The 14,304-nt window shown below is 40.6% G+C and overlaps 1 protein-coding gene across 4 annotated transcripts in view; it reads left to right on the forward strand.

The window, feature by feature from the left end:
• Positions 1-14,304, forward strand: part of Trip11 (thyroid hormone receptor interactor 11) — a 71,095-nt gene that overhangs the window by 49,705 nt on the left and 7,086 nt on the right. For all 4 annotated transcript variants that reach the window (XM_076921379.1, XM_076921380.1, XM_076921381.1 and 1 more), the window contains 2 exons: positions 12,572-12,653; positions 13,798-13,912. In XM_076921379.1, the coding sequence (XP_076777494.1) occupies positions 12,572-12,653; positions 13,798-13,912 (197 nt within the window). The remainder of the gene's footprint in view (positions 1-12,571; positions 12,654-13,797; positions 13,913-14,304) is intronic.

Raw genomic sequence — 14,304 nt, forward strand, 5'->3', positions numbered from 1 at the left:
GCCATACCTTGGCACAGCTGAGTCAGGCAAGGTTATTAGACTTCCATTTGCTTCAATGTGAGTCTGAGTCTAATGGAATGAAAGCCATTCGGAGAGCCTCGCTGTCAGTCAGTTCTGGATACTGAACTGTGACTGTTGTGTTGCCTGTCACCCTGTTGATCAAGAGGGCTTGATTTGACTGATCCATTTTTTTATGATTTTGTCTTCTTGATGATAGTTCATGCTATGGCTGATGGCCAATAGGCTAGAGAGGGCACATTCTCAAGTGAGGTACTGGGTAACTCTCTGTGAAGCGACTGGCTAAGTGTAACTTTACTAGATTTATGGTTGTACATGGCCTTACCCCGAGGCACTCAATACCCTTGGGGTTGGTGCTTGTAGAGTATCCCCAGTTCTGTCAGTTCTCTAGAGCTGATGCCTGTACTCAGATCAGGAACTGAACCTCGGTGATAGGGCAGGCGTAACACCTGACAGTGATTGCATCATTTCATTTCATTCTTGTTTAGGCATAGCCAGGGACTTGAAGCTTTTCTGGGGCTGTGTGTAATTAGTAATGGCTTGAAGTGATTGGGGAGGGGGTAACGGAGCCTGGAAATGCACTGCTGTAGCATCTCTGTTGCTGTAGCAGCAACACTGCTGCTAAGAAATGAAGAAATATATACCATGTGTCACAAAATAGAGAGCAGAAAACACAAATGGAAGTAGCTGGAACAACAGAGATGCTCTTAAAACAGGAACAATGATATGGACACTCAGAAAATAAGCCCACAAGAACCACTGGCCCACGGGTACAATCTAAATAACTTGGCCTAGATCCCCCAGGAGACCCCAAAGTGAGTACAAGAAAATAGTAATAAATGCAAGGGAGTTGGCATCATTGGGCTAACTTCACTCTGAGACTTTGTTCTGAGTTTTGATCTTATAAGTATTGATTAGCATGGGAAACTCTGAGTCTCAAGTAGGCCTGGAAATAGGCAGCAAGGAAATAATAGAGTGAGTATCTGTTATGAACAGGTGCCTAACAAAGGCTATAATGTTTAGTCTTTTCCTTATTCATTTGGCATTAATGTAGGACATCAGTCTCCTCCACAGATTATAGAAACGGAGATCTCCTTGCAGATCTCGTTACTTGTACCAAAGCTTTGATCTTTCTGCATCACTGAATTCCTATTAAGAAAATGGGTGTTTGTAAAGTGCCTGACTTGTCTCTCTCTCTCTGTGGTTCCTTTGGAGATATAGTGTTGTCCCTTTTACTGTGCCCTCACTGTTGAAACCACTTCTTTAAGAAGAGGAAGCATATATTGGGAAAATAATCTAGCTAGCTAGAAGACCAGTGAAACTGCAATGTTAGTTGGAAGACATGGTGAGCCAAAGGAACCCTGAGCACCCAAAGCATTAGCCAAGGCTTATGGGGCTGAGCTGTCAGTGGACGGGAAACAGTGGGTTCTGCACCAAATTACTTATCTGTGTATGACATCTTGGTGCTGGGTTCCCTGATGTCAAAGACCATATCCTCTTTAGACATTTACTTGAGTCACTCACAGTAGTCTAAGGGCACATAAAGAAGAGTCTGTGACTTACTATAGTGTTTGGTATTTGCACAAACACCTAGTTAAACTTCTGGGAGTAGATATCTTTCAGTTTTTCTTCATTGTGTCTGGTAGGGCAGGTGGGCTGGGTTCCTATTTGTGTAAAACATAGCAAATACTCATTATTAGTAAGTAGGAACTCTGGGCTCATTCTAGGAGCTAGTATTAGAGAATGTTGTGCTTACTTCAGCTTGTACAACTGCTGTTTGAAAAGGCCCAGGGAGCCAGTGTGGCCCAGACAGGAAAGGAACACTGCTGCGACAGTTGATTCTGTTGTGTCTTTAAGTTATTCCTGCCTTTAATAGCTTCTAACAGTGTTTTCTTACATTACCTCAGCTCTTAGTGCCACTTTTATATCTCTAAACACAAATGTGATTTTATTTTCTCAATGCTGTATTCTTGATTTGATAATATAAATAAATTCTTGATTGGCTTACTTATTTCAAAAAGCATCCCTGTATGTTTTTATAAGTCATTAAGTACTTTACATGTTGATTGATGTTGTAATACTGTACTTTATTTTTAACACAAAAGTTGGCCAGACAGCCAAAGTTTTTGCCAGGAGAAACAATTTTGAAAAAGACAAATTGGTTCTTGTTGCAATAAAATACACAGAGACTTGAATTATAAAGGCAAAGTATTGTTTTATGTCTAAGCCTCTGTAGACTAATGATTAGTTAATACACTGTTTTAAACATCTAGACAATATTAGGAAATTTACTTTAAGAAGTAATGTTTTATTCAAAATGGTTGATTATATCATTAATACCTAGATATGATTCAATCCAGCCAAACATAGGAAAGAGTGGTTATATATGACCCCAGTATTAAAGCAGTAGTACATGGATACCTCAGTCCCTCTTAGAGTATGTGCTTGTTAATGTCAGGTACATGCAGCCATGGTCATGACATGGTAAGGGCATTTATCGGCCCTGTGTGAGAAACATGAAGACAGACACCTGGTGCTTTACTGGTCAGTAAGCACCTAATAAAGACCAGCTGCTCAGCTTCCCTTTGGCTGCTGTGTAGAACATTAAATAGGCCCCCTTTCAAGGAGCTAAGGAAATGACATGTGACAAACATCAGTTTAAGACAGTTGTGCACAGCAGTGGCCCTAAGTGGCATATTTAGTTCCTCTAGAACACTGTTAAGGGATAGAGACGTAAGGAAAGTGTTAAGCCACTAGTAGGATTTCACTTAGCAATTGTGAAAACTGTTTAAACCATAAGAACTAGGCAGGCTAACGTCCTCCCACCCCACAAGAGATCCTATGGCAGCTACATTTTAATAGGTAATGTTGACTGGTACCGGGGTCACTGTTGTTCTTCTGGACAGGTTCTGTCAACATTAACATAGTTCCAAAGACTTCTTTCTCATGCTGTCCTGTACTTTTTAAAGTCAGTGCACCAGTCTATGAAGAGAGTAGGTTAGTATCTTTTATATAGTTCATCAGAATTAAGAATTCCTATAGACTTGTTATTAATGAGAAAGTATCACCTATGTAAACCTAGTACAGTGGAGCCATTAAAATATGCTGTCATGTATGTAGGTGGGTGCTTTCTTTTCTTGGTTTTCTTCATTGCCCTTAAGATAAATTCCTGTGTATTTGAAAATGATTAGATAAATTGAAATGGAAGGTATAAGATGGTTTTTGATTTGGTTCTTAGTACTAAAAAGCACTGAATTTTGTGGTATGGGAAGAATAGTATGTTTCATAAGCAATAGAATTTAGTTCTAGCCTTAGGAACATCTTTTGTTCTACTTGCTAGTTTATGCCTCTATACAGTGAAAATAGTTTGTCTTAACTGTGTCTATGCTAGGGATGGAACCCACGGTCTTTGTCTGTATCCCAAGCCCTATACTTGTACATTAAGGCTTTTATAACTAATTTTAAAGAATAGTGGCTACTTTTTAAAATGTCTTGTATGGGTTGAAAATGGAAATTTTCCCTTAGAATATTTTGAAAAAAAAATCTATTAAGTGTATATAAAATGAGCCCCCATAAACCTTACTCTAATATATGTTAAATATAAAAACATGTTTTAAAGCTACAGAGGCAAAATGAGCTTGAAATGTTTCACATGGAGCTACCTTTATGATGCTGCATGGTCGGGTTTTTATTTTAAATAGAGACATTCCATTTTTCAGGACGTGACTTGTACAAGAAAACATACAATGTTCTGTTGAACAGGAGCCAAACGCATTCCCAGACACCCTGTTACCCAGGTCTTCTGAGAGAGGTCTTTATAGATGTTTTTGGCAGAAGTGGTAGTTTTAGAGGAAACATTATAAGAAATACCAGATGAAATTTTCTGAGTTGCCATAAATGGTTAAAAGGTATTTGTAATGATATAAACATCTGGGTATGCTCAACAATGCCAACATTTAAATTAAGGGAAAAGAATATTAGGTAAATAAGCCATTTCATACTTCTAGTTACATTTAAAATGAGTTTGACATTGATATCTAAATTAAACAATGTCTTAGAAATTAGAATTTAAAACTATTTTTTATAAACAAAGGGGAAATTAAATCATGTACTCATGAGAATATTTTGTGTACTGTATCTCCTTTTCTTGAGTAATAGCTGAATCACTCAGTATGTAATTTATTTTATTTGTTCTTTCCAGAGAATACCAGTCACTTATTCATTGTATTTCGAGTATTCCTTGTTTATGTGCTGAGTACCAAGCCCTAAAAAAATAGGCCCTGAGGATAGATAGGTGACAAAGCCTCCTTCAGAAGGCTTACAGTCAGGCGGGAGGGGAGGAAGACATGTCATAAAGTACATGCAAGGACTTGTTTAAAAGAACCAGAATTGTCGGATAGCTGCAAGGACACAGCAGAGCAGCTGCACATTTGAACTCACAGCTGTGACAGCATGCACATGGACTGTGCAAGCTCAAGGCAGACAAAATCCCAACGGCCAGCAGGAGGTGAGGAGCTATTGGCAAATGATGATAGCCCTTGTGAAAAGAGTCATTTTTCTTTAACAGTATGTAGTTTCTAGTAAGGCAGCCGTGCTTAAATGGAAGACACACATCCAAAAATATATGGACAGTACACCTTGGACTTGATGGGTTATAAATAAAAGGATACAAAATAAATAATATAATTTTTTTTCACTTATAAAAAGGGGAAAAAGACACAAGGTTAGGTGGGTAGAGAACCGGAAGAGGGATCTGTAGACTCTGTAGGAGCAGGTAATTAAGATTAAAGCATGTTGAACAAAATTATCCAAAGAAATTGTTTTAAAAGAGTTTTCTGTATAAGTAGTAGTCCATTGTACTTGGTACTAATGGTATAGGAGGGTAAGAAGTTAGTGACTTCTTTCTTTTTTCTTTATTGGATATTTTATGTATTTACATTTCAAATGTTATCATCTTTCCCAGTTTCTTCTCCAGAACCCTCCTATCCCACCCCCCTGCTTCTACGAGGGGGCTCCCCCACCCACCTAGTGGGTGCACACAGGCTAAGTAGATTGGTAGCTAGGGAAAAATCATTCTAGACGGAGGGATTCATATGAAGTGAGGTGGCATACTCTAAAACGTAAGAGTAGAGTGCATGTAAGTATGTGCTGGTGTGGGGGGTGTGCTGGTGTGGGGGTGTGCTGGTGTGGGGGTGTGCTGGTGTGGGGGGTGTGCTGGTGTGGGGGTGTGCTGGTGTGGGGGTGTGCTGGTGTGGAGGGTGTGCTGGTGTGGTGTGTTGGTGTGGAGAGTGTGCTGGTGTGGTGTGTTGGTGTGGAAGGTGTGTTGGGTGTGTTGATGTGGTGAATTGTTAGTTGTGGGTGTGTTGGGTGTGTTGATGTGGTGGGTTGTTGGTGTGGTGGGTGTGTTGGTGTGGAGGACATGGAAGGTAGAAGTCAAAGTGATTTGCTCTATGGGGAAATGGAACTCAGTCATGAATCACAAGCAGATTGTAAACTGTAAATGCCAAAACAGCAAAGGAGATGGGCAAGGTGGTGGTGGTGGGGGCATCTGTTGCCATTGTAACATGCCGTCCTTATCACACTGGAGAGCAGCAAATTGGGTTGTCTCCCCTGCATTCCCCCAAATTAATCTTGTCATGTTTTAAGTAAGCTAACAGTTTTATGTTAGGCTGCAGCCGTGGTTACTTATGACTACAGACTGGACAGCCCTGGTAAATCTGTGAGTTGAAGCATTTTTTGTAGGATTCTCAGCTCAGCCCCACTATTGCTACATAGGCTTGGGAATCCAGTGCTTCAGATCTTAAGTCTTACAAGGGACGATGAAATTGAGATTTTAATTTGATAGATTGTGGCTTTCTCTCAGTTAGGACTTTGTAAAAGCCATGTGTGGGTAGAACAGGGCACTTCTTGGGAGGACACTGTGCATGAGGATTTCCAATAGGAAGTTTTCAGAAGTGAGACTGATGCTGTGGCCCAGAAAACCTTTGCTCTTAGAAGATTTGACATGGAATTAATATTTACTAAGTGGGAAAAGTATTGCAGCTTTCCTTTTCAGAGGTAAAATTGCAGCTCTATCTTTTGGGATATGTCTTGTTTATGCAAAATGTTTAAAAAATATATACTATATAAGGATGCTTTTAAAACTTTCTATATGGAACTGTAAGTGATCTGAATTGATAACAAAGGGTTGAGGGTCTCTAATAGAAAGGGAAAGCATATTTGATTTGCTGGCATTAAAATATTATTATATATGTGGGGGCTGGTGAGAAGGCTCAGTTAATAAAGTGCTTATCATTCAAGTGCAAGGACATGAGTTTAGTCACCGCACCTACATAAAAGCCAGGCGTATTGTCTGTCCTGTAATGTCAGTGCTGGAGAGCATAGTCAAACAGACTTCTGAGTCCTGGTGGCCAGCCAGTACAGGGGAGACAGTGAATCTGAGGGTCACTGGGAAACCATCTGAGAAAATAAGGTGTTAAGTAATTGAAAAGGACATCCAGCAGTGACCTCTGGCTGTCACACACATGCACATGCACATGCACATACATGAACACTTATATACACATATAAAAGTGTGTAATTATATAAAATCTCTTCCAGTGAGAGAATACTTGACTCTCACTAGGTTCAGTCCCCAGAGCTGAAAATGAAAAATCTCAGTATCTTCCTGCCCCCTCCCCTTTCCCCCCATTCCCTTCCCTCTGTCTCTGGCTTTTTCCAATTGTGCATAGAGATTCCAATTAACTATGTAAGCAATACAGTAAGTCTCTTTTATTTTCATCACAATTTATGGTGTTGTAGAATTCATACTAATGATATTATACTATACTAATGAATAAATTCATTGCCAACAAACAGAATTTTAAGTGTTACTTTAGGGGCTGAGGACATATCTCAGTTGGTAGAATACTTGTATATACACACACACACACACACACACACACACACCCTTGAATTTAATCCTCAGCACTAAATAGAACAAGCATAGAGGGATATGGATGCAATCTCAGCACTCAGGAAATAGAGGCAAGAGGATTGGAAGGTCAAAGTCATCTTTGCCTGCAAAGCAAATTGAGGGTCAGCCTGGACTACATGAAACCTGTCTCCAAAAAAAAAAAAAAAGAAGAAGAAGAAAAAGAATGGTAACTGTTTTTTACTTAGCAGTTAATTATATGAGACAAAACAAAAGACAAAAAAACCATTCACTGTGTATTCTAGACCTTAAAATTCTGCCCTTCATAGGGTTGAAGACAAAATGGTTCTTTGTTACTTCAAGTTATAAATAGATGCGATACTCTTTTAAAAAATATTTAGAATTAAAAGTGATTTTTTAAAGTATAAGTTGAAATCCAATAATAAAAAGACTGTTTGGAGGCTTGGAGAGATGACTCAGCAGGTAAAGAACTTGCCATGCATCCTGTGGATGCCGAGAGGCAGTAATCCTAGTGCTTTGGAGGCAGACAAGGGATTCCTAGAGCAAGCTGTATAGTTAGATTAGCCAAATTAGTGAGCTCATGGTTCATAACATTGTATCAAGTTTAAGTTTTCTGGGGACTAGAGAGGTAACTCACTGGTTAAGACCATGAACTGGTTTTGCAGAGGATCCAAGTTTGGTTCCCAGTACCCATACCCACACCCATATAACCACCCATAATTCTAGCTCCAGGGTCCTGGGTATCCTTTTCTGGCTTCCTGGGCGTTTGTGCTTGTGTACTCTGTGATGGATAGTTTTATGTCGGCTTGACGAAAGGTAGAGTCATCTGGGAAAGGGGAACCTCAATTGAGAAAAAGGCCCTTGACCCAGTTGGCTTGTGGACAAGCCTGTAGTGCATTTTCTTGATGGATGTGGGAGGACCCAGCTCACTGTGGGTGGTGCACCCCAGGGCTCATGGTGCTGTATGCCATAAGAAAGCAGCTGGTAAGCCAGAGGAGCAAGCCAGTAAGCAGCATTCCTCCATGGCTTCTGCTTCATTTCTTCCCTTCAGGTTCTGCCCTGACTTTCCTCAGTGCCGTGAAACTACAAGCTGAAGTAAACCCTGTCCTCCCCAAGCTGTTTTTGGCCATGGTATTTTCTCACAGCAACAGAGACCCTGACTAAGACATACACTTACCCACACACAGCCACATACTTAAAAATCAAATAGTTTTAAAAATTGTAAAGATTGCCAATGCAAATAAGATTTCATATCCTATTTACTTATTGACATTTATACAGACAAGTGAAATTGTCTTTCAAACATTTTTTCTTCCTTCTATTCAGTATTCTTCTGTTCTATTCACATTGGCTCTTAAAAATGAGAAAAATGCAAAATAAGGGGGGAAAATTACAAAGTATCAACCAAAATGATATATATGATTGTTATTGATTGGAGCAAAATTTAATTGCTATTTTAAGAAATCAGATGAAAGCCAAGCATGGTGGTGCATGCTTTTAATCTCAGCATTCAGGACTCAGAGATGGCAGGGAGAGCACTGTGAGTTTGAAAGCAGTCTGGTCTGCATAGTTCCAGGAAAACCAGGGCTATGTAGTGAGATCCTGTCTCAAAAGAAGAAGAAGGGGGAGGAGGAGAAGGAAGAGGAGGAGGAAGAGGAGGAAGAAGAGGAGGGGAGGAGGAGGAGGAGAGAAGGAGGAGGAGAAGAAGGAAGGAGAAGGAGAAGGAGAAGGAGAAGGAGAAGGAAGGAGAAGAAGAAGAAGAAGAAGAAGAAGAAGAAGAAGAAGAAGAAGAAGAAGAAGAAGAAGAAGAAGAAGAAGAAGAAGAAGAAGAAGAAAAGAGGAAGAGGAGGTGGAGGAGGAGGAGGAGAAAAGAAGAAGAAGAGGAGGAGGAGGAGAAAGGAGGAGAAAGAGGAGGAGGAAGAAGAGGAGGAAGAGGAGGAAGTGGAAGAGGAGGAGAAAGAGGAAGAGGAAGTGGAGGAGGAGGAAGATGAGGAGGAAGAGGGGGAGGAGGGGGGAGGAGGAAGAGGAAGAAGAGGAAGAGAAAGAAGAAGAGAAGAAGGAGGAATGAGGAAGAAGAAAGAAGAAAGGAAGGAAGGAAATGATCAAAGAGGGCCTGGCAGTAGGAACCTGGTTCATCTCTGGGGTTTCTGGGTCTCTCTGGTCTTCACTGTTATCTCATTCAGCTGACTGGAGTAAACCAATTCATAGATGCTTAGTCATGAGATAACAGATAAATACAAGAACTATGACACACTGTGAGATGTTCTCTGGAGATGGTATCATACACTGTCATTAATCACAAGTAAAATGAAAAGTTATGATGTGCTGACTTGTTGCACATTCAATTTTGATTCTGAAATCATGGTGTCATCTCTGGGTATTTGAGAGCTCTGTGGTGGAAGATTTACGGCGTCACACACTCAGAGACCTGCTTTCTCCAGATTAGACTCAGTCTCGGCTGATTCATTGCTTAACTTGAGAGCGCTCCTCAGGTTTAGCTCGCATTTCTAAACAATTCTCTGGGTGTGTGTGATTATTCACAGCACTGTTATATTTGGACTAGAACTCATTTCTGAATAAGAATATTTTGCCTGCCCATATAAATATAGTTCTGATTTCAAATTGTGGTTTGAACTTAGTTTTTGTAGAGAAATATTCAGAATTTCTGAGGAGAGGAGAGTAAGTGTTGTTGGAGAAAAAGATGAGTCTCGAGGGACTTTGGAATGGGTGTGTGACTTCCTTTTCTTCTAAGCTCTCAAAATTAATCTGTTCCTTCCCATGCGTCCCTCTGGGTCCTTTTGTTTCTCCTTTGTCTACTCAAATGCCACAGTACATTTATGCACATGAGTCTGAGCAGCCTTGTGCATTCCATAGTGTCTTAGGTCTGGACCAATAGTGAGTTTCAAACTTTGGCTTTCTGACTTGCATTATTAAAATATCTTTTATCAGAACCTTTGCTTATGAGTTTTACTCTGAAGATGTTTATGTATAATGCAGGCCTTTGTTTGTTTGGTATTCTTTGAGGTGAGGCCTTACTATGTTGCCCAAGCTGGCTTCAGACTCTCGGGCTCATCTGATCCTTCTGCCTTGGCCTCCTCAGCATCTGGGACTGCAGGTACAAACCACAATGCCCAGCTTATTAAAACAACTAATTTTTTATTGGTTGTTATTCTATGTACATATGATGTGCACTGGGCCTTATACACACGTCGTGGTGCACACAGAGGTCAGAAGACAGTTTTGTAGTCAGTTCTTTCCTTCCACCTTTCTGTGGATCCCAGAGATAAACCTCAGGTCACCAGGCTCACAGAGCAGCACTTTCTCCCGCTAAACCGTCTCCTGGCTCAGCAGCTCACTTTTTGTTTTTCTAGTTTGTTTAAACAGAGAGAGTAATGTAGATTACTCTGTGGTTTATGTGGTAGGAACATACTGTCCAATACAGATAAGCCGTGAGCCTTGTGCAGTTTTCTCCCTCCATATATATCTCAGGGTGGCCTCAAATGAGGAAGTCTTCTGCCCTGGGCTCCTGAGTGCTTAGATTGCAAGCATGTATTAACTACCATGCTTGATATAAGTTTTTGTTTTATGCCTACATTGAAATAGTTAAAAGGAATAAATAAATAAAACTATATATATTGGAAATAGAGAAATGATTCATCAGTTGCTCTTCCAGAGGACCTGGGTTTGATTTCCAGCACCCACATGGCAGCTCACAACTGTCTCTTAGCTCTAGTCTCAGGGAATCTGATGTCATGCATGTGGTACACAGACATGCATAAGCTAAAATACCCAAACACATAAGATAAGGCAAAATCTTAAAAAGATTATTATTTTTATGTGCATCTACATGGTTTTATGTGCAACATATGTACATGTATGTGAGGGCATCAGATCCCCTGAACCTAGAGTTCTATGTGGTTGTAAGGCACATATGGGCTCTGGGAACCAAACCTAGCTCCTCTGCAAGAGTAGAAACTACCAAGCCCCATGAAATTAATTTTTATAATTTATTTTAAATAACATATGTCCCCAAATTATTATTACTTGCAATGTAATCAGTATAAAACACATTTTAGAATGAGAAGGTAGCAGGGCTGGAGATGAGGGGAGTTGGTAAGAGGGCTCACTGTGCAAGCATGAAGAGCTGAGTTTGGATCCCAGTACCTGCGTAAAAGGGCCACATGGTTACACTCATTCCCATAAGCCAGCACTGTGGGGATCCCCAGTGAGCCTGCACTGAGGACTCTTGTCTGAAGGGACTAAGGCAGAGAGTCATGCCCTCCTCTGGCCTCTGTGTGAGCACACAGGCACCTGTGCTTAGAGTGGGGCACTTTGAGCTGTTTCTCAGCTACTATTCTGTAGTCCTGGAGGAGGGGGCGTCATTACAGTGATTCCTGCTTCAGCTTGCTGGTTTGATGTTTTTCCAGTGGCCAAGAGTTCTGTTGCATCTAGGATGTAATACTAAGGAAAGGCTCAAATAACAGCACATGCCCATAGTATAAAGTATTTGAAGAATCCAGGAGAAAATGCTCTTTACTGAGTCAGACTTCAGTAATACTTCTCCCACCCCCGCCTTTTATATCCAATTCTAAATTCCTTATTGGAAAGACAGGAAAGGAAAAATCTTTAGGAGATTTTCCAAACATAAACTCAGTTTTTATAATATGGTTATGGCAACCATCTCTATTTTGGTAAAGCTAGCCTATAATATGAATAGCATTACAATTTAGAGAAGCACAAACCACTGCAGCCTTTAACGTGGACGCTTTATAATTTGCACTTAGTGCTGTAAATTAGCATTCTAGTCATTGGATGGGCAGAATGGAGACAAAGGAGAGACCCTACTGTGTCTCAGGAAAGCATGCAAGGAAGTAAGAGGGGACTCCAGAATGAAGAGTGGATGTGAGACAGAGGAGCCAGTACTGGTCCTTTGGCATGATTAGCTTATGAACAGGACGTCTCCTAATTTCATTTACACTTTACCTATAAAAATCGCCGGGATTCCAACCATTTTACAGGTTTTGTTTATTTTAAAGTACAAATTTAGAAATTATCTAAACATCCTTTTAAGTCAGCCAGCAGCATTGTACCCTGATTAGCATGTGAGAGCCCATGCTCTTCATTGTGCTTTCCAGTTTCCTTTCTGAAGAGTCCTTGCCCTGTCAGCTGAGCTCAGCCAAGGTGTTAGTTTCTTAGACACTCTTTGGCTCAGCAGCAGCAGAGGCCAGCCAGGAAAATCAAGCAAGGGAGATCTAAGGTTGTCCTTTCCATTCTCTCCCAGTAAGAGAGTTGATCTGCAAACACATTGTGCAAGACAGCAGGGATGGCAATTTGGTCGTTGCCTGCAAGTTTCAAGGAGGATGGGAACCGTGTGATCTTTACACTTCTGTTAAGGAACTGATCATTTTCTTGGCGGCAAACCATGCAGAATTCTGCCTCCCTTTCCTTCTATGTAATTTCTGTAATAGAGGTCCAAGTTCCCTGAACCAAAGAGAAGGTGACAGCAATTGGCCATTTCCAGTAGAATGGGCATGCATTCACATTTCTGAGTAAGCCTCGCCGTGCGTTGATCCACGTTGGTCAGTTAACACCGTTTTTCTCCACTTCCTCTTAAAACAGATGAGCTCCAGCAAGAGATGCTGGATGATGCGCAGAAGAAACTGATGACCTTAGTGAACAGCACAGAGGGAAAAGTGGACAAGTAAGCATTGCCTCTTGACTGCCTAGGACAGCCTAGCTACGGTAGATGCTTACACATGAAGCCCACAGTTCAAGAAGCCTTTCCTTTTCTTAAACAATGAGGTGTAGGTAGTTTTTATGACGGTCAATAGAATAACTTACCTTCTTTTATTTTAAAATCTGTTTCCTAACTCATTTTTCTCAAAACCATATGCAAGAATTAAAAAAATCACTTCTCTATGAAATACTTGGAAAATAAAAGGTTTACTGTTAATATTTTCCCCTCTTCACTGCCCTTAGGTAAACATATCTAATATATAAATGTAAGTCTGAAAGCTGTTATTTATATAATAATATCTGATATATTTTTAAATCTAAAATATTGTTGGGAGCCGACTTTAGTAGAAAGCGGCTAGATCAACTTTGCAGTCATCTGGAACCATATACCCTGACGAAAGATTTGGTTTTCAATAGCCTATAACAGCTGAAGCACACTCTGATAAATATATTGTTTATCCCACATAGCTTGTTTTGCTGTTTAGTGACCTCAGCTGTATGGTGCACGTGGTAAAATGTTTTCACCTGTGTTCTCCTGCTTGTGTATATAAATACCTCAGAATTCCCTTCAATGAGAGAGACTTGAGAAAATAGAAGAGACTGAATCATACCCTGTCTTGTCTCCATTCTTCGCGTCTCTTGCCCCAAGAGCCCCATTCTCTCTCTTGACCAGAGCACTTAGCACCAAAGTGTTGAGGCAAAAATGTTGAGGCAGAATGTGGGCCTCAACAAAATATTATTTAAATTTTTTAATAAGTATGGTTGGGGATGCATAACATCTATCTCCATTTTTGTGTCTCTCAATGAGAATCACCTGCTGAGGTGTCGAGAATTACTTATGAGGTACCTCCTTCAGTTAGCTATGGGTCTAAGGAAATGGCTAGCTAATAAGGGATTTTTCTTAAAGTATGCATTTTAAGTTGTCTGAAATATTCCTAATTAGACTTATTTAAAAAGCTACTTTAGAGTATCTTATTATTCAGTCTTTATAATTAAGCATCTCATTGTTTAAATATAAGAAAATGTTTCTTTGTTTAGTGTTTAGGTATGGTTGTCATAGATTGGCCATGTTAGGTTGACCTCAGCTGTTTCTGCCTTGATTTCCCTAGAGTCCTCATGAGAAACCTCTTCATTGGCCATTTCCACACGCCAAAAAACCAGCGACATGAAGTGCTGCGACTCATGGGGAGCATCTTGGGTGTTAAAAGGGAGGAAATGGAGGAGGTGAGGAGGCAGTAAAAGCACTCCAAGTCCCCCTTTCCTCTATCCACCCCCACCTCTTTCTGAATCGGGAAGTATTTGAAAAAACTGTGGCCCGGCTTGCTAGCTCCTGGGCTGCTGCCATGTTCCCACTCTTTCCAGGGCATGGGCTAGCCAAGAGTGCCTGCCGGGACGTTAGCACGGCAGCTGCCTCCGCCAATCAGCTTCGTGAAGTCCATGCCCCCAAGCCCAGGGAATAACCACCACCCACATGTGGTAGATATAACAATTCTAGTACCCGGTAGAAATGAGACTTTTAATGTTGAAGATTACCCAATAGATTTATGTATTAGCAAATGCTCAATACACAAGATACACACACAATCAGAATTGTTAACCCAGTATCTAACCCTTGA

This window comes from Arvicanthis niloticus, chromosome 23 (genome assembly GCF_011762505.2).
Source record: "Arvicanthis niloticus isolate mArvNil1 chromosome 23, mArvNil1.pat.X, whole genome shotgun sequence".
Taxonomy (NCBI): domain Eukaryota; kingdom Metazoa; phylum Chordata; class Mammalia; order Rodentia; family Muridae; genus Arvicanthis; species Arvicanthis niloticus.